Consider the following 19610-nt stretch of genomic DNA (forward strand, 5'->3'; position numbering starts at 1 on the left):
CGATTTAGTGAGAGAGAGAGAGAGAGAGAGAGAGGGGGGGGGGGAGATTGAAGACTGGGGAGGAAACAGATAGAAGAATAGGGACGGATAGAGTAGACATCCCCAAAGAGGTCAGTGGAGACGAGCCCCACCAGGCGAAATATGGGGGGTAGGCAGGGAGGAGAGGAGACAGAGATCCGTCTCCTCCATTCCCTGCCTGGGGATGGGGTTTTAAAGGGAACCAGGTTAGAGTACCCAGTTCGGATCGCCAATGGCGTGTTGGCAGCAAAGCCGCAGAATGTCTTCGTCGGTGTCATGTCCAAGGAGTGTCGAATCCGGTATGAAGGTCCAGCTGCCCACCCGCTCTGGGGGTGGGATATGTTAGCTGGCAGTGGGGAACCTACCAGGTGAAGGGGGGGGGGGGGGGACACACACATTTACTTCATTCTTAATGTGCATTCTCACTCTACTTGCATTCTTTTTTTTTTTTTTTTTTTTTATACTTTTTTCTTATTTTATAATTTTTTTTTTTTTTTATACTTTTTTCTTATTTTATAATTTTTTTTTTTTTTTTATATATATATATATATATTTTTTTTTTTTTATTTATTTATTTATTTATTTATTTTTTTTATTATTTCACTCAACTCATTCATCTTTTTCTCACACACCAGGAGGGGATGCAATGATGGGTAGCGTAAATTTAAATACTAATTAAAACCAGGGTTAGTGTGTACTTAACTTAGCATTTGTGGTTTGTGTTCTTTTCTCTCACGCTTGCACTTTTATTCATTCTTCTAGCTCTCATCTCATTTATTCGACTCTTTCTTTCTGCACTGCACTCTCTGGGCACCGCAACTTACTGTTATTCTTCAGTTGTGGTGCAGGCCTAGCTGCAAGGTTTTTTTTTTTTTTTTTTGCAGGCCAGGGGAGAATGCAGTGATAGTGTTTATGTGGTTTGTAAATGTTTGTTGGTACAATATATATAAAGTAATGCAAGTTATTTTTAACTTTGTATTCTTTTGGCCAATTACATTTGCTCTTCTGCTCATTCCCATTCACTTTCTCTGCATGCATTCCCCCCCCCCCTCCCCTACACTGGTTTGGGGCCCCAGGTTCCTACACATGGCATGGTAGTCATGGGGAGTTTTGTTATGTCAAGTTTCTGTCAGGGTGCAGAATTCTGCTACCCTAACAGTTTTTAAGTCATCATCTGGGCGTGGTGGGAAACTTGGGCAATTTTACTATTGATTAATTGCTGGGGGGCTGAATTGCCATTCTTTGCATTGCTCTGCGCATTTCGAAAACTTTCTGTGTGAAAGATGTAAAAGCTTTATAATTTTGCTCTTCTATGATGAAGAGATGTTCTTCTCCCCTGGGAAGGGGACCAATCTGTGCTATTAGCTCTGTTCTGGGGATGTCATATATTATACATTCATAGAGAATGTGTGCCCAGTCTTCACTTTCGCCACAGGTGCAGTTTGGGTCATCGGTCAGGCCTAAGGAGGTTAGTTTCGCCTTTAGGGAGCCGTGCCCTGTCAATATAAATGATGTAAAAAGTCCAGGGGCATACCACTTAGGTGGCTTTGGGCTGACCATTGACACCAGTGGCAGAAACCGTTTGGTGACCAGACCTCTGGTTTCCTGCTCCCACTTTGTTTGCCATAGCTCGTGGAGCTTTGTGGCTATTCTTTTTCTTTCATCATTGAAGGTATTGGTTGTATCAAGGGCTATCCCCAGAAATTCTGTGGGTATGCCCTTTTTAAATCTATAATATAAGCCTCTTTTGGCTACTTCCAGGTAAAGTGGGAGAGTTCCGGCCAGCAACTGTAGTGCAGGTGTGCTTACTGTGCGACATGCTCTGGTAATAGTGAGTAGTATTGTCCTTTGTATCGATTCTAATTTATTCCTATTTCTTACTATGGCCGAGCGGATGAACCACGCACCGGCTCCATAGGTGATAACAGGTAGGAACATTGCACGGTATATGATTGCCAAGGTCTTTCTTTTGAGTCCCCAGTCTGCTCGACTGATCCTGGCAATCATACCTGCATAATTTCGCACTTTCTTCGCCAAGTAGATCAAATGGGGGTAAAAAGTTAATTTTGAATCAAAGACCACTCCAAGATATTTTAGTTCTGTTACCATTTTTATAGTGATTGTGTTAATTTTGATTTGTGGACGTCTTCTTATGTCCAAATTACCTTTTAGAAGTATTTGTTTGGTTTTTTCAGGCGATATTTTGAGCATGTGCATTTGTGCCCACTCCTGCAGCTGCAAGAGAGCGGCATTTGATCTTTGCTCTACAACCACTCGTGAGTTGCCTTTTACAAGGAAAATCATGTCATCTGCAAAGGCCAGGCTTTCCACGGGGCCCAGATCCAAGGCCAGAAATTCATCCAGAACAATGTTCCGAAAGAAAGGGCCAAGGATTGATCCCTGCGGGCAGCCTTTATTCACAGGGCGTGTCAATTCCTGGAACCTTGTGCGTACTGAGACACTTCTGTCTGTAAGGTAGCTGTTTATTACCTTATAGAGGTTTTGTGGGGCATTTGCCTGGCGAAGTCTCCTAAGGACATTAGGCCACCACAGTGAATCAAATGCCCCAGCAAAGTCAATGGAGATTGCCAGCATATATTTCTCCTCTGTGTTTTTAACTGCTGTTAGTAGGTGGTGCATGGCATCCTCCGTAGAATTGCCCTGCTTAAAACCATACTGATTGTTGGAATGCAAGCCTGCTTCTGTGTAATATTGAGCTAATCTGCTGTATATTAATCTTTCGTATATTTTCCCTAGTACAGGGAGTAGGGCTATTGGTCTATATGATTTGGGATCAGTAGGGAGTTTTTCAGGGTTTTTCAGGATTAACCTTAACACAGCTTGTTTCCATATTTTTGGGAATATACCTTCTGTCATACAGTTATTATATAGTGCTATTAATTTATCTGGTGCTATTTCTGCTAATTTTTTGATAATCTCAACCTCTAAGAGGTCAAAACCTGGGCATTTATTGTTTTTGGTTTTAGATAGTGCTATTTCTAAGTCTTGTATAGTGAACAGAGGTTCAATATTGGCATTGTCATATTCAGTGTTTTCTTTTATAATGTCGAGTTGGGTGGCGGAATGATTTCCAGTTTCAGTCTGAATGATACTGTCTAGGATGTTATTTACAGAATCCACCCAACACAGGGTTGGGGTTCCATCTGGTTTGACAGTAGTTTCTAAGACATCTCCTCTTGGCAGCTTGTTGGTCATTATTCTGTAGACAACTCCCCAAGGGTTATTGTTTCCAGTCGTTCCCACCAAGTGCTTCCAGCATTCCTTTTTCTTATCTCTTATGAGGGCTGTATACTGATTCCTGAGAGTTTTATAAGAATCTCTCAGTGCATCCACCTCATTTTGTGACCAAGATGTTCTGGCTCTTTGAAAATGTCTCCGTGCCTGGTGTACCCTACTTCTGAGTATAGTCAGTTCGGGACACCACCAGGGAACTGTCTGCTTCCTCGGTTTTTTCCGTGGGATAGACAGGGTTGCTGTTTTTGTTAAAATGTTTGTCTTAGTCGGGGATACACTGGCACTTTTCCAATCCAACGGAATCTCCCCAGTCTAGTGATGCTCGCATAATTAGCCTCAATGGTTCATTGCACTTACTTGCCGCCTCCCTTAAGATTACAGGGTATATTCCATCAACTCCAGGAGACTTATTGGCCTGTAGGCTTGAAAGTTTTTACATTAAATAATCTTGTGAAATTTTAATATCATTAATTACATATTTTTCAACTTCGCCCCCAGAATTTCCTATTGCCACAAAAGGTTTTTCATCTATAAATATCAATGCAAAGTAACTGTTCAGTTCATCTCAAACGGCAGCTGGTGTATTTAATACTATCCCTTTTCCCTTACGTAAAGGTCCAATCTGGTTTGTCCAGCTCTTCTTAGCTTTTATATATGTGAAGAATTCCTTATCTCCCCTCTTTGCTCGCGATTTCTCATAAACTGCCTTTGCCTGTCGAACCTTTTCTGTGGCTCTATTACAGATCACCTTGTAGTTGTTATAGGCTTCAGTACTTTTTATTGCTCTAACTTTTGTTTGCCACCTTTTTCTGCTCAAGTAATGTGGCAACTTCACTATTCAGTCAACTTGGATCCCTCCTCGGAGTATTTTTTAAATGATAAATACGCATTCAAGGCATCTGTGATTAATGTTTTAAAAGCATACACAGTTCAATTGTATTCGATCTCTGAGCGATATCTACCCAGTTAACAGAGGCTGTGTAGTACCTTAAGTCATCATAATTTCCTTTTCTGAAATTATAACCCATTCCTTTGCCTTTTACTACTGCTACCTCTCTTTCTTCATCATCCACCGTAGAACTCCGTGATCACTTCCTGCTACTGGTTCCTCTACTCTCAGCCCTGTTATGTCATTTGATTCATGGGTGATGATGAGGTCTAGGATATTCTTTTCTCTAGTACTTTCCCTGACATGTTGATACAAATCACAGTTATCTAGTTGATTTAAAAATTTTGTTCCCCATTTCGAGTTTCCTTCCCATTTACTCCAATCAATTTGAGGCAAATTGAAATCAATTTGCCTCAAATTCCATTTGCATGTAGAGGCTTTCGTCATAATCTTCACAATCACCTGATCTGTAGATCACTCCTACTCGCATTATACCTTTGTTTCCAAATATCTCACACCATACAGATTCTATACTAGCACGTGAAATGTGCTAGTTTTCGGGAATGCTATCATCGCACTCAGGCTGCTTCTGATAAGAAGCACTACCCCACCACTCCTTCTATCTACCCTAACCTTCCTAAATACATTATACAAGCCGTAGTAAAACTCATCATCCCCTATTTCCGGGTGGCACCACGTTTCCATAAGCCCTATTATGTCCGCGTTACTTGTTTTAACCAGCAGTTTGAATTTGCTCATTTTATTGACGACACTTCTAATGTTACTGTACAAACAATTAAGATTTACTGTTCTTGTATATTTAACAATCCTAACACAACCCTTGAAGTTTTTTAGGCTCTCTTCCCCGGCATTAGCTACCCACTCACTTGAAACGTTTCTGCTCCCAGAACATCTAGATAATATGTCCAGTTGGAAAAACAGATAAGAACTCTTGAGATATGTGCAAGAGTTAGAGTTACTTTGACCAATGTAAGATAAACGCGTGTCACTATACCCCCCCCCCCCAACTAGCAGTTTCCCTGAACCTTTAAGGTATCCTCAGTAATACTGGCAAAAACTTTTGCATCACCTTTGTTTAAGTGTATCCGTCTCTACAAAACAAATTCTACCTACAAGTGTAGACCAAGCTGATAGAAATTTTCCCCCAAAAGACTTGCAGAGTCCTTCAAGTCTTGAGTGAGAGAGTGAGAGAGAGAGAGAACTTTTGCACACTTAATTTTTACTTCATGTTCAACTGACCAGCCTATTTCTTTTTGCTCCTACTAGAGCTAGGTGTTCAAAATGTATATACACACGCGTACACAGAAGCAATATAAGAAAAATTATGGTAAGAAGAAAAGATAAAAAGAATGAAAGAAAAAGAAAAGATAACCACGAATTTTTTTTAATATACTTTTAATAACACACACGCATAAACACATAGAAGCAATATAAAAAAATAGTAAGAAGGAAAGATAAAAATAATGAAAGAAAAAATGATCACGGATTTTTTAAATATAACACCCCCCCACCCACCCATGTGCCATCTCCTAACGGAAGTCAGTGATCACCACAACAAATGTTTCTCGGTTTCTGGAAGCTCTGAATGGCTGCTCAGTGTACAGCCCAATCCAATTCTTGATTATGCATGATATGCATAATCATAATCAAACCATGATATGCGTATTCTCCCGGGGTTTCTTCTTCCTTCCATTCTCCCCTTGATAATTAGCCTTGGAATTGCATATTTGTTCCGCATCAGGTGTCCAAGATATACCATTTTTTTTAAATTTTTCTTTACATTCTTCAGCAATTTACAGTTTTTTCCAATTCTCTGTAGGACACTCATTGGTCACCCTTCCCATCCATGGTATCTTTAACATTCTTCTTTATATTCACATTTCAAATGCTTCTAGTATCACAAAGGCATTAGTTTTCAGTGTCAATGTCTCCGCACCATACAATAAAACTTCAAACGCAATACTAGTACAGGTCGACCATCACTAATCCGGAAGTGTTGGGACCTGTGGAGTGCCAGATTAGTGAGTTTGCCAGGTCACCGGTGGTTATTTTAGCACATACATCAGTTTAAGAAAAAAATTCCCCAGGAACCAAAAAATATTTAGGAAATAATTTGATTAGTAATTCTAAAATAAATATTGTAATGTCGGTGTTATCATTTTTCGCTTAAAATATTTAAAAAAAAAAAAAGGCCTGTTTTTTTATGTTACATATATTTGGCCAATATGACCACATTATGTTGGTTACTTTATTTCTTGAGAAGCCGTGTCGGCCACATACGTGTGACACTATTATGGCATACATATGAAAGTCGTTTGTGATTAGTTTATTACATGCGTGGCAAGCAGTGCAATAAAGCTAATTACGATAAAATAAACTCTCAAACATCGCAATAAGACTGTCGGTATTGTTAGAGATTTGCGAAAACAAGTTCGTTAGCACACTGTATTATCCAGTTATATTAATGGATGTCATCTATCCAGTTATAATAAGGGAGGAAGCAAATTAAGAAAGCAAATCCATAGCCATAATTATGATAGCATCCTTGGATTCAGGGGAGGTCCTCACAGACTGGAGATGGGCAAATGTATTCACAAAGGGGGGAACAAAGGGTGACACGAGTAATTAGAGACCTGTTAGTTTAACTTCTGTTCTGGAGAAAGAAATGAAGTCACTGGTTAAAGAAGCAATGCAAAATCATCTAGACAAGACTGCAGCTATTGTTCAGACATAGCATGGGTTTGTTAAGGGGAAATCTTGCTTGACAAATTTGATTAGATACTACGATGAATCTAATCAAGCTAGGCTATGTTCTGCAAATTGCAGTATATGGAGAATAAGAACCTGAAAGGTGATCTGATTGAGGTGTATGAGGCCTTGAATAGTTTGAGCAAGCTCAACACTGATGGCATTCTTCCTCTTGCTCGGATTACACACCTGAGGGGGTATAAATTCCAACAGAGGAAAGACAGTTGTAGACACGTGAAGAAATTTGTCTTTAGCTAGCAGGTGGTTGATTGCTGGAACAAACTTCCATCAGTTGTTGTGGAAGTTGACAACTTAAATTCAAGGCTGCACTAGACAAATTTTTGCCATGAATGAATGGGTGAAACAGGAATTTTTTTTTTTTTTTGGCTATATAAGCTTGCTTTCGTGCATCATATGACTCTACTAATGCTAATACTAATAGATGGTTTTCTGAAGGAATGGGAAATTTTTCAAAGTTTGGCGTGTCCTAAAGGATTTATTTTGTAAGATGGGGTTTTCTTGAAATGAGGGATGCAAGGATCTTGCTAATACTATAGTGGAGCCCTTAACTTAGGACTGCTAATTGTCAGGTCTTGGGCAAAGGAGTCAGATTAAGGATACCCACCAGGATTACACTTGCACTCCCTTCAGGAGTATTAGACATCAATCTCCATCTGTTGAATGAGAGAGAGAGAGAGAGAGAGAGAGAGAGAGAGAGAGAGAGAGAGAGAGAGAGAGAGAGAGAGAGACTTTGTTACCTAACTATAAGGAGTGGAGAAAATTGCAAAAGTTAACCTATTTATAAAATAATGCTGTGAGTGTTCTAAATCAAATAAGTGATCTTGAGGTTTTGATCAGATCAACTAACTCAGAATGATACCATCTTGTGATAGGGTGTGATGGATTTCATTTCAGTGAGTATACACTGTGTTCAAGAGAAAGACAGGGAGAAGCAAAGGCTTTGGGGTGGGGGGGGGAGTTTATGCTGCTTAATAAATGCTTTTTGAAAACTGTTGTTGGGCTTTTAGGAGCATTAGCAACTAAGGCCATATTGCTCCGGGGATATGCGGTGGTCATTCCCTTTCTGCATTCTCTGTATTTGGTGGTCACGGGCTCGAACCCCGGTCTACTCAAGAAGCTTGTGCTATGCACTGCTGCTCCTGCTGTCTCCCTGGCTACGGAGGCTCCTTTTTGAAAGCAACAAGATGGCTGTACTCAGAGCATGATCAAATCCAGGCAGTTATTTAATCCATGTGGCATGAAATTACTAGTGGTAAAGGAAAGATGACAGTGGGATGTATTAACATCCTAGTTATTCCTTTGAATACAATAAATGGATGGCTGGTATATGATCTGAACCAGGCTTTGCTGCTTCAAAAGAATTTGGACTGTCTGTAAAATAAAGTTCTATGTGCAGTATAAGCAGTGGACAAGAAGAGCAGTGCTCAAATTATACATATGGATTTGTCATTATAAAATAAATAAAAAAAAAAAAAAAAAAAAAAAAAGGTAAAGCACTTACTTGGCTTGCAATTTGAACACTAGGAGCATTTGGCCGAGCTGCAATAACCTGGGGTCCAGCTGCTATTCTTACAGGATTACTAAGAACAACTCTTGGTGCAAGTGCCTTCTGACCTACTATTCCTGGAGCTCCCACTCGCCCAGGGCTTACATTAACAAAGGTCACTCCTGGTAAAATATTTGGGCTGGTAACTACTTGTGTCACAACGTTCACAGGCTGAGATGGTTGCTGTGACTGAGATTTTGAAATAGCGATTACAGGTGAAGCAGAAGTAACCTGTATAATGCCTGAACTTACTGGAGATGTCAAACGTGTGATTGCTGTTGTATCGTGACGTGAACCTTCTTTTATGACAATCTGAGACTTTACAGCCTGCTTATGTTCCAGCTGCTCACGAACAGTCATTCTTGCAGCTATTACCTGTTTTGAATTTCCCATAATCTGTAAATGCGGTGTCTGATGGTGTGAAGTTGATGTACTTTGCAAGGATGACGGAGAAGCCTGACTAACATTAGGAATAATGATAGGCGTCTGCTGTGAAGCAACATTTGCCAAGTTCTGTATTGCACTCATTGAAATTCCACTCGTTTGTTGTGGGGTCGTGGTAACAGGTCCAGTTATTGCTGAACTTACTGCTGTCCCAGTCACTAGTTGATTTGGCCGTACGACTGCCATGCCTACAGTATTAGAACTTCCATTTGTCATGGGTGCAAGCTTCATGTTATTCCTCTGTTGATGGATATTAGTATTTAGGGACGCATTTAGTTGAGTCATTGGTTGCTGGGATGGATAGACTACTTTTATATCTGAATTATTGACAGAAACCGATCTCCCACTTACAAATGGCACAGTAGTATTGAAAAGTTGCTGAGAACCTGTCACTTGACTGATGTAACCACTAGCTGGTAAAGCACCCGGAAGGGTCACCATAACCGTGTTTGGAGATGATGTTGGAGCTATAGAATTAATGGTAACCATTTGTGAGCTGGTTGCTAATGGTTTGTCACAATTAGATATTACATTCGCAGGACTTAAGCTACTAATGTTAGGAACAACAGAAACACTGTCTTTTTGTCCATCGTGTGCGTTGGGAAGAGCATTTGACACAGATACTGCGTTAGTATGATTTACGTCCTCAAAAGAAGTATTCACTTCCTGATTAGAAATATGGGCGGTAGATGAGGATAGCTGAGATTCAAGTGAGCCAACTAATGCACTTACAACTGATTCATCCACTTCAGACGACAACATATCTTCTAACGACTTCGCTGCCGCCATTTTCTACTTTACTAATAAAAAAAAATAATAAATAAATAAAATAAAATATACATTGCGCATGCGTTACCTAGAAGTAACATTTTGGCCATATACACAGATCAAGCTTAAATGTGGTGCGAGGCTTTAAACAGCACGTGCGAGTCCTTAGGAGATTGAACTATATAATATTATTATATTTAACTCAAAGATTTCTTATTTTTTCCATGTGAAATATAGACCATTTATTTGGACGTTAGGAAAAATGATATTGGCGAATGTACAAAAAAAAAAATAAGTTTAAAAAATAGCATTTTATAAATATCATTAAGTATTAGAACGTTAACGATTTTGCATATTTCCCTCGGTAGGTGGGCTTTCATTTTTAATTTATAAGGGCTTGTAAAAAAAAAAAGTGGTAGTATTTTAGAGGTAACTTGGTGTGAATTTGTTTGATCTTATACAGAGACACGAGTGTTTTTCCTACAAAAAAGTTCTTAATAAAAAAAAAAAAAAAAAAACCAATTATGAGCTCTAACGTGCCATATCTAGGAAGCAAAATAAGTTTAATTTCAAAATCTGAAATTAGATACGAAGGGATATTGTATACAGTTGATACTAAGGAATCTACTGTGGCATTGGCAAAAGGTCTGTATCATTACATTTTAAATAATACTGGCATAGTAATATTTTTATTGCTTTCAGAAATTTCGATTTGATTGTCAGGAGATTGCATCACTTTCGAGTTGATAGTGGCACGTGGCTTGTCCTTCACTTGAAGGACTATGCTCATAATCATTTTCGGACTACATACGGTAAGGAAAAAAAAACTAAGTTCGGTGAAAAGCAATTAACCGTATTTTTGAAGAAGTGCCGAACTAATTACGTTAACGAAAAAGATCAGAATTTTCGTGAAACTTTCCATTTACGACGGACTTGCTATGCGCAACTGCTAGTTAATTGCTTCCCTTCATAGATTGCCGTCTTTGAGCAGCTGAGAGAACGACGTCGTGGAATATTTTTTTATGCCCTGAACAGCGAAACGCTGCCTGGAGTATTATGAACAATAGAAGGTTATAGAAAGTGCCGTGTTATTGTTTGACTGTCGAAATTGTAACCCCCAACGCTAGTGTTTCCTCATAGTGAGTTGAACTATTCATTATACATGGAGGGGGGGGGATGCATGAAGTACAGTAATGAAATTTTTAGGAGAGTCTCCACCCCCTCCTAGAATGCGTCCAAGTGAATACTTTTCTGTCGACTTCAAGTTGTTCGGCAGGCAGGAATGTTGTAATCGTAATTTTACTACATTCCCTTTTTATCTGTCCTCTTTCTTAGTTATCTTTTTATCTATCAAATTCAGAAATTTAATTCCAGGGGCCTCATCTGGTGAGTATGGGCTTGGCGTCCCAGGGTCCTGAACTAGGATGTCATCATTCTTCTTTTTCTTGGTGATTCCCTTCTACTTCTCTCTCTCTCCCAGGGTAACTTGGGATTTTTTCTGGCTGGTGCAGCATAAGCCTCAGGCTTCCTTGCACCATATGGCTAATAATAATAAGAACAAGGAGTGGGGAGTATTAAATATGGTTTCAAGAGTCTTGGGGAGCGAATTGGGAAATTCGAACTACTTAACCATGCTATTCACAATGTTTCGTCTTCCTGCTTGTTTATAGTGTGTGTGTGTGTGTATATATATATATATATATATATATATATATATATATATATATATATTTATAATTCGGTTAGTTTTCATTGGTATAACGTGCACATAGCAGTAGAAAAGTACTATTCTGTGATGGTGTGTTTGTGATAAGTCTAATACGGTTGTGAAATTAATTTCCATGAGGCACGCAGTGAGGCCTTCGTTCATGTGATGTGAATAACATTCAGTTTAACTCAAAGGAAAGTTATTAGAAAACAATACATTTAGTTATTAGAAAACAACACAATAACCCTCCAGTATAGCATCATGGTTACCTCGCAAGTCAGTCAGCTCCAACCTGCAACAGTTCAGACTTGTCACCGAAACTGTAATTCTGACAGAGCATTCGCAGCGCTATCTCAATTAATGATTTTTTTAAATGCTTTTAATTTGTTGTCAGAAAGAATCTGATAATTTTCAACATTTTTTTTTTCAATAATTTTAATGTGTCACGGCCAGATCGCAAGTTAATATCAGCTCCAACTTGACTGAGCATGCATGGCGCTCACTATATCTGCCGGTTTATATACTGGCAATGTACTACATAGTTGCGGTAATAACCTAGGGGCTCACATCTGGTGAGTATGGGCTTGGCACACCCAGGGTCCTGAGCTGGATATCATCATTCTTCCCTTTCTTGGTGATTCCCCCCCCCCCCTCTCTCTCTCTCTCTCTCTCTCTCTCAGGGTAACTCGGGGGATTTTTTTTGGCTGGTACAGCATAAGTCTCTGGCTTCCCTGCACCATATGGCTAATAATAATAATAATATATATATATATATATATCCAAATTATATAAGTTAACGTAATGCAAGTACCTCATCGTTTGAAAATTGATGTAACCATTCTCCAACCGTACCTCCAGCATACATGAAAAAATATGCAAAGTTACATAAAAATATATCAAATATTAGATAAATAACATAATCAGTTGTGCTTATAATTTTGTAGCGATCGGTCGGGCTAAATATCATCCAGTCTGTATTCGTACAAATTATGATTAGACATAACCCACATTTTGGACGGCCAGATTTATACTGATTTATAGTATTTACTATAACCTAATGCTAAATTAATTGTATTATCCATTATTATGGATATTGGAATTGGTATACAGGCAGATGATAACAGAAACCGATGGCTCAGTCCAACTTGGGTTTTTATTTTGTAGGGGTTTAGCCCTCGACAAAGTCTCCTACAAAATGGGTTCCCATGTTGGGCTTATTATGTTATTTATCTAATATTTGATATATTTTTATGTAACTTTGCATATTTTTTCATGTATGCTGGAGGTACGGTTGGAGAATGGTTACATCAATTTTCAAACGATGAGGTACTTGCATTACGTTAACTTATATAATTTGGACATACCTAACGTCCGATGTAATGTTCTATCGTTTGATGGCATTAATCGGTTAGTTCTATATGTAACTTTTTGTTTTTAATTTTATTTTTTTATATAATAGTAACACTTAATATATATATATCTTACAATTTAACACTAGTATATTTGGATTATATATATATATTACTGCTGCTACGTAGTACATTGCCATTACATAAACCGGCAGATATAGTGAGCGTCACGCATGCTCGCAAGTCAAAATGTCAGATGCTCAGTCAAAAGTATACAAAAATTACTGAAAATGTTACTTAACAAGTACAAAAATTATTTAGCAAGTACAGGTCACTGTTGAAAAAAAAAAAAAGCCATGAATTAGGATTCAATTTTAAAGTGTCTGTAATTCTGCCTAGACACGATAGGAGGGAGTATATGATGAGAACCTTGTTGATCAATTCGGGCCTGGAAAAACTGTGCAAGGCTCAAGGGGAAGAATTTTTTTCAGCCTGGTCTGTACTTGTTAACAGGAGAGACTGCTTCTACAGGGATGGGATACACTTAAATAGAAAGGGTGCAAGAATATTTGCTGATGCTATCGAGGCAGTGTTAGGTGGGTCAGAAAACTGCTAGCTTGGCGGGATACAAGGACTAATAGATTAACAGTAGCCACTGGCAGAGGTGAAAGTGATTCTTGCACTGCTTCTATTGGAATGAGCAGCAGCCTGGAAAATAAGATGCAGGGTATTTCAGAGACTGCTGGGAGTCATTGCAGTACATGTAAACACATGGTTTGAGGTATTGCTCTAAACATCAAAGGCAGATATTGTTGAGATATCAGAGATGTTGTGTTACACAGATTATAAGGAATGCAGAACTGGAATTTGGGGAGTAGAATGTGTACAGTGAGGATGGGTTATGCTATTAGTTAAGAAACAAAATTCAAGGAAGTGCAGCCAGTCGACATCGCTTGATAGTGCAGTGCCGAGTCAGTTTGGTGTGCCATAAGCACTGGGAGATCAAAATTGAGAGTAGGAGTGTGTTATAAGCCTGACTGTGATGAGTATAATAAACTGTACAGGGAAATAGTGGGCCTGTAAATCAGAGATTCTTATAATGGGGGATTTTAATTTCCCAGATATTGACTGGAATTTGTGGGTTGGTCACTCGCACACTAGCAAGGCTTTTGTGGATTTATTGGATGATTGTTTTCTACATCAGCATGTTCGGGAGGCAACTAGAGGGAGTAATACTCTTGATCTGATTATCAGCAGTGATTCTTCATGCATTAAGAATCTGCAGATAAAGGATCCACTAGTGGCAGTGATCAGTGTGCTGAAGTGGGATTTACTCAAGGAGATAACTACCATCGGGTAAAAGGTATAAGGTTTTTGCTTTTGTAAAGGAGACTATGGTGGTCTGAGACAGTATTTAAATTCTATATGGTGGGACCAACTGATGATGTTACCAACAGCAAATTCAAAATGGGAAGCATTCAAAGAATTTATCTTGGAAGCTACTGGGCTTTACATACCAGCTAAGAAATATTGTTCAAGGTTTAGGGCTAAATGGATGTCAGATGAACTAACGAGACATGGCAGAGAAGAAAAATGCATGAGATATGTCTAAATTAATGGATGACATGGAAGCCTATGATAGATATAAGCTAGTCTGTAACCAAGTCACAAAGGAGGTTAAGGCAGGAAAAGGCAGATTATGAGAAATCTTTGGCAAAGGATGTAAAGAATCAAGTGTTCTTTACCTATGTAAACTCTAGAAGGAAAGGAATGAATCAGATTGGTTCAACTGTTAATGATCCTGCTCAGGTGGCTAACAAACTGAGTATTTTGCATCTACATTCACCCATGAGGAGTTATTCGGGGAGGGGAATGCCAGAGGTTAGTTAAACTCTGGAAGTGAGCTAACTGATTTTGTAATAACTGAGAGGAAAGTGGAGGAGAAATTGTTGAAGATAAACATAAAAAAAAAAAAAGGCACCCGGGGTGAATGGGATCTATCCAGTTATATTAAAGGAGGCAGCAAAGGAAGTAAGCAAACCCTTAGCCATAATTATGAGTGCTTCTTTGGACTCGGGGGAGGTACCCATGGACTGGAGATGTGCAAATGTGACCCCAATTTGCAAAGGAGGATCAAAGCGAGACAAGTAATTATAGACCTGTTAGTTTTGAGTTCTGTTCCAGGAAAATTAATGGTGGCACTGGTTAAAGAAGCACTGCAGGATCATCTAGACAAGACTTCAGTTATAACTCGGACACAGCATGGTTTTGTTAAGAGAAAGTCTTGCCTGACCAATTTGATTGGATACTATGATGTGATCACAAAGGAACTGGATGCAGGGAACAACTGTGATATCTGTATTTGGATCTTTGAAAGGCTTTTGATACTGTTGCACATGGAAGACTGCTGAACAGATTGGAGCAGTGTGGCATTGGAGGCAAATTGCTGCTATAGATAAAGGGATGGTTGAGTGGGAGAAGACAGAGTGGTAATCAATGGACACTGCTCATCGTGGACTAATGCTATTAGTGGAGTTCCTCAGGGTTCACTGTTGGGTCCATTGTTGTTTTCTGTATTTATAAATGCCAATGATGAATAATGGATGTTGGTATGTCAGGCTTAATGTCCAAGTATTGAAGAGAATACGAGGGTTTTTAAGGACACTAATGACAGTACATTGCTGCAACAGGATCTAGAAAAGTTGAGCAGATGGGCTGAGAGGTGGCAAATGAAGTTTAACATTGATAAATGTAAAGTACTACATATGGGAAGCAGTAGCCCCAGAATGACGTATCAACTCTGTGGTAGAGAACGAAAAGGACCTGGGAGTAATTCTGCAAGCAGATATGAAGTTTTCTGAGCAGTGAAGACTGTCTGCAAGAGTAGCTCATAGTGTCTTGTCAATGATATTCAGGAATTTTTCTAGCAGGGATAAGGAGGTGATTATTCCTTTGTATAAGGCAATGGTCAGGCCACACATTGAGTACTGTATACAGGTCTGGAACCCTCATTTTAAGAATGTAGAGCTGTTGGAACGAGTACAGAGAAGGGCAACAAGATTAGTGACTGGAACAAAGGGTTGCTCTTATGAAGAAAGGCTTAAGTTTTGCAAATTACAGGGTCTGGAGACTAGGCACCTGCGAGGTGATCTGATTGAGGTGTATAAGCCTTGAATGGTTTGAGCATGTTGAATGCTGATGGGATCCTTCCTCTTGTTCAGAATAATCACCTGAGAGGGTATAAATTCATATTGAGGGAAGACAGATGTAGGATAGATGTGCAAAAGTTTGCATTTAGCCAGCGGGTAGTTGGTTGGTGTAACAGACTTCCATCCTTTGTTGTGGAAGTTGATAGCCTAATTAAATTTAAGGCTGAGCTTGACAGGTATTTGGAACAAACGGAGGGGTGAAATGGGAGGTTTTTTTTTTTTTTTGGCTGATGCTGCATAAGCTTGCTTTCTTGCATCATATGCCCCTACTAATGTAGAAAATTACCAAATTTTCTACATTAGTAGCGGATTAAAAGTACAGTATGTGAAAAAAAGATCATATTATTGATTTAACGAGCACCATACATGGTCCATCAGAATTACAGGTTCGGTGACAAGTCGGAAATGTTCCATCACAATACGATTGACGAGAGGTTGGAACTGACGGTGACTTGCGAGGTAACCGTGACCATGATGCTATATGGAGGATTACCCATTTAGGTACATTGAGATAGTAACTACCCTATGACAAAGAAAAATATATGGAGATAATAATTAGCAGAGAAAAAATGTTATGTTCAAAGCATAATATAAAATGTTTTTCATAACTTTTAAAAATTTATTATACCGAAAGTAAGTTGTTCGAATGTTGGCAGAATTATAGAATTAAAAGCTGTATTGAATATTTATTATTATTATTATCATCATCATTAGCCATATGGTGCAAGGAAGCCTGAGGATTATGCTGCACCAGCCAAAAAAAAAAAAAAAAATTCTGAGATAGAGAGGATTCATCAAGAAGAATGATGATATCCAGCTCAGGACTCTGGGTGTGCCAAGCCCATATTCACCAGATGTGAGCCTTTGGGCTTATTCAGTATAGCTCATAATTCTGCTCTGAAAAAAAAAAAAAAAAACACAACGATAAACAGACAGGTAATATAACATGAAGTACTATATGGCACAGAACAGTAAAAATAAATTGTATTCCCCTTTCATTAATATAAAACACTTAGTTGGTGAGCCTACACTAGAATCTCTTATTGTTTTGCCCTAGTTTCCTAAGGGATTCTTTTTGGAATGCGTAAAGTTTCTAATTTAATGAAATTTTAAATGAAATTTCGATACTTGGTTGGTTGTTTTTTTATTTTTTTTAATTCTCTTTTCATCTCCCTTTGTAGGAAATGATTTTCAGGCTTGAACTAGAACTACCAAATATAATTTTCTAAAAGAAGGATGGCAGCTTGCCATGTGTTTCATATTCTTTTCTTCTATCTATAAGTGGACTGAAGTGGTGCAGATTTTGAGTGAATTCACTATGGACTAAAAGGCAGAATTCTACATAAATGTAGAAGCATTGTGTGATGTATAATCTGCCTTGCAAACTCCATTGATCCCCTACTCAAGGGCGAGATTTTTTTTTTTTTTTTTTTTCCTGTTCATGGAAGTTATAAGATTTTTCTTTGGGAGATTTATAACAAGTTGACATATTCAGGTACTCATTGATTGAATTTATATCAAGAAGTTGATTTCAGTTTTAAAAATTTTTCAAAGAATTGAAGGCATCTTTTTTGGAAAAGAAAAATCACCGAAATTTTAAGCTAACATCGGGGGCTCCCATCTGGTCAGTATGGGCTTGGCACACCCAGGGCCCTGAGGGCGTCTAGGGAATTTTTTTTTTTTGGCTGTTGCAGCATAAGCCTCAGTCTTCCTTGCACCATATAGCTAATAATAATTGCTTTTGAATATTCAATAATCAATTACTGAAACTTGAATGTTTCGAAAATTGTGACATATATCATGAGTGAGATGTATTATATGATTGAAATGTTTAAATTATGAAATGTAGAAAAATCTTTTCCCTTTATTGCTTGCTTTTTTTTTTTTTTTTGTTTTACCAAAACTCCAAAAACAAAAGGTATTAATTTTTGGTACCATTTATGGGAGAGAAGACCAAAGATAATTGTAGAATTGAATTTTTGTAGTTTAATTTTCCCAAAATTCATGAGAAAGATCTTTTCTGAAAGCAGAAGTATAAGTGATAATGAGAAAGAGGAAAAGCTAGTTCTGTTAATTTGGAGTTGGACAGCGATTGGATGCTGACATGCTTGCGTCTTACAGTCACTGTTTTGGAAGATGAAGAATTACAAATGCCAGTTGTGAACAAATGAATGGTGTTTGTACAAGCAGGTGTAGAAAGACATGTAGCAGAATCTGTCTGAGATGGTACAAAGAGTCTATAAGAGATCGGTCATTATATAATCTGACTGCCCTCTTTTGAAGTTTGCAGTCAGTTTGAGAGCTGAGAGCTCCCCCCCCATACACGGAAAACATTCGAGGACAGAGGATTTAAGATTTGTACTTAAAAGCAACTAAGTAGTTGCTTTTATGAAAAGTAATGCCACCAAGACCAGAAAAACAATTTTTTTTTTTTTTTTTTTTTTTTTTTTTTTTATGCCGAGAAAGCCTTATGATTTTATGATATGCTTATGACAAGAAAGACTATGATGGCTATAGTGGCGCTGCATGTAGTGGCTATGTTAAAATGTGCTCTCAATCATATTAAAATTGGGTGGTTTAAACATAAAAAAACTGAAAATACATCTTACTATACAGAAAAAGAGGTATAGAGGATTCATTAAACACGTATGTTATATCTGTGTGGTAAATATTTAGGATTTAAGATTAAAATAACATTTTAGCTGTTAGTGCTTTCGAAGAATACAGAAGATTATGCCGTATAAAAGGAGTGTAAATTTGAAATACAGGAACGACTATTTTAAAACGTAAGAAATGTATTCATTGGCGGTTAAGACTGTGCAAATCAGCATGAAAATGTTTATGGTAAGGAAACGTTGCATGCTTTATGATTTGGGAGAAAATTATTTTAAAATATATTCGACATAATTAATTGGAAAAATTGGACATTAGTTAGACATCAAAGAGGGATAATAGTGTCGCACATAAAAAACCAAGGAAGTACAGCCAGTCGACAGGACTAGACACTGCAGCGTAGAGTCAGTTTAGTGTGATGTAAGCACTGGAAAAACAAAATTGAGAGTAGGAGTGTTTTAGGCCTAATGACTCTGAGTATAATAAACAACTGTACAGAGAAATACACTGAGTGATCACCGAATTATGACCACCTACCTAATACTTCGTAGGTCCTCCTTTTGCCCTCAATACAGCAGCTATCCGACATGGCATTGATTCAACAAGTGTCGGAAGTGTTCAGAGGAATGGCCAACCAAGCTGTGTGTAATGCGGTCAGCAATGCAGGTATAGAGGTGATTGGTGTATCCAGACGCTTTATATGCCTTTCCTTCTCTCAAGTGCTCTAAGGGATTGATATTGGCAGAGTTTGGAGGGCAATTAATATGATGGAGGTCAAAGCTGTGTTCCTCAAACCATTCCTGCACATCAAGTGCCTGATGGCTTGGCACATTGTCATTTTGGTAGAAACCATCGCCGGTCGGGAAAGACGTGTAACATAGTTGGGTGTACACAGTCAGGAAGCAGTTGATGCTAGCAGAGAACACTGATGCATTGTTCCACCCCTGGTGCATTGTGGAACACTGATGCATTGTTCCACATGCACCAGGGGTCAGACATACCTTTCAGTTAACCATGCCCC

The 19610-nt window shown here is 38.4% G+C and overlaps 2 protein-coding genes across 6 annotated transcripts in view; one reads left to right on the forward strand and one right to left on the reverse strand.

Annotated features, from left to right (window-relative positions):
• The window catches only part of LOC150079046 (transcription initiation factor TFIID subunit 4B-like), a 634753-nt gene extending 625022 nt beyond the window's left edge, over positions 1–9731 (reverse strand). For all 4 annotated transcript variants that reach the window (XM_090382248.1, XM_090382247.1, XM_090382250.1 and 1 more), the window contains exon 1: positions 8454–9731. In XM_090382248.1, the coding sequence (XP_090238374.1) occupies positions 8454–9731 (1278 nt within the window). The remainder of the gene's footprint in view (positions 1–8453) is intronic.
• A 503-nt stretch (positions 9732–10234) lies between these two features.
• The window catches only part of LOC150079047 (protein LSM14 homolog B-like), a 170180-nt gene continuing 160804 nt past the window's right edge, over positions 10235–19610 (forward strand). The window contains exon 1 of one of the 2 annotated variants that reach the window (XM_090382429.1): positions 10235–10355. In XM_090382429.1, the coding sequence (XP_090238555.1) occupies positions 10235–10355 (121 nt within the window). Of the gene's footprint in view, positions 10356–10691; positions 10850–19610 lie in introns of those variants that run through there. The other variant, XM_090382430.1, reaches the window with a different exon arrangement.

The sequence above is a fragment of the Mastigoproctus giganteus genome, chromosome 10 (genome assembly GCF_048544385.1).
Source record: "Mastigoproctus giganteus isolate SK-2022 chromosome 10, ASM4854438v1, whole genome shotgun sequence".
Taxonomy (NCBI): Eukaryota; Metazoa; Arthropoda; class Arachnida; order Uropygi; family Thelyphonidae; genus Mastigoproctus; species Mastigoproctus giganteus.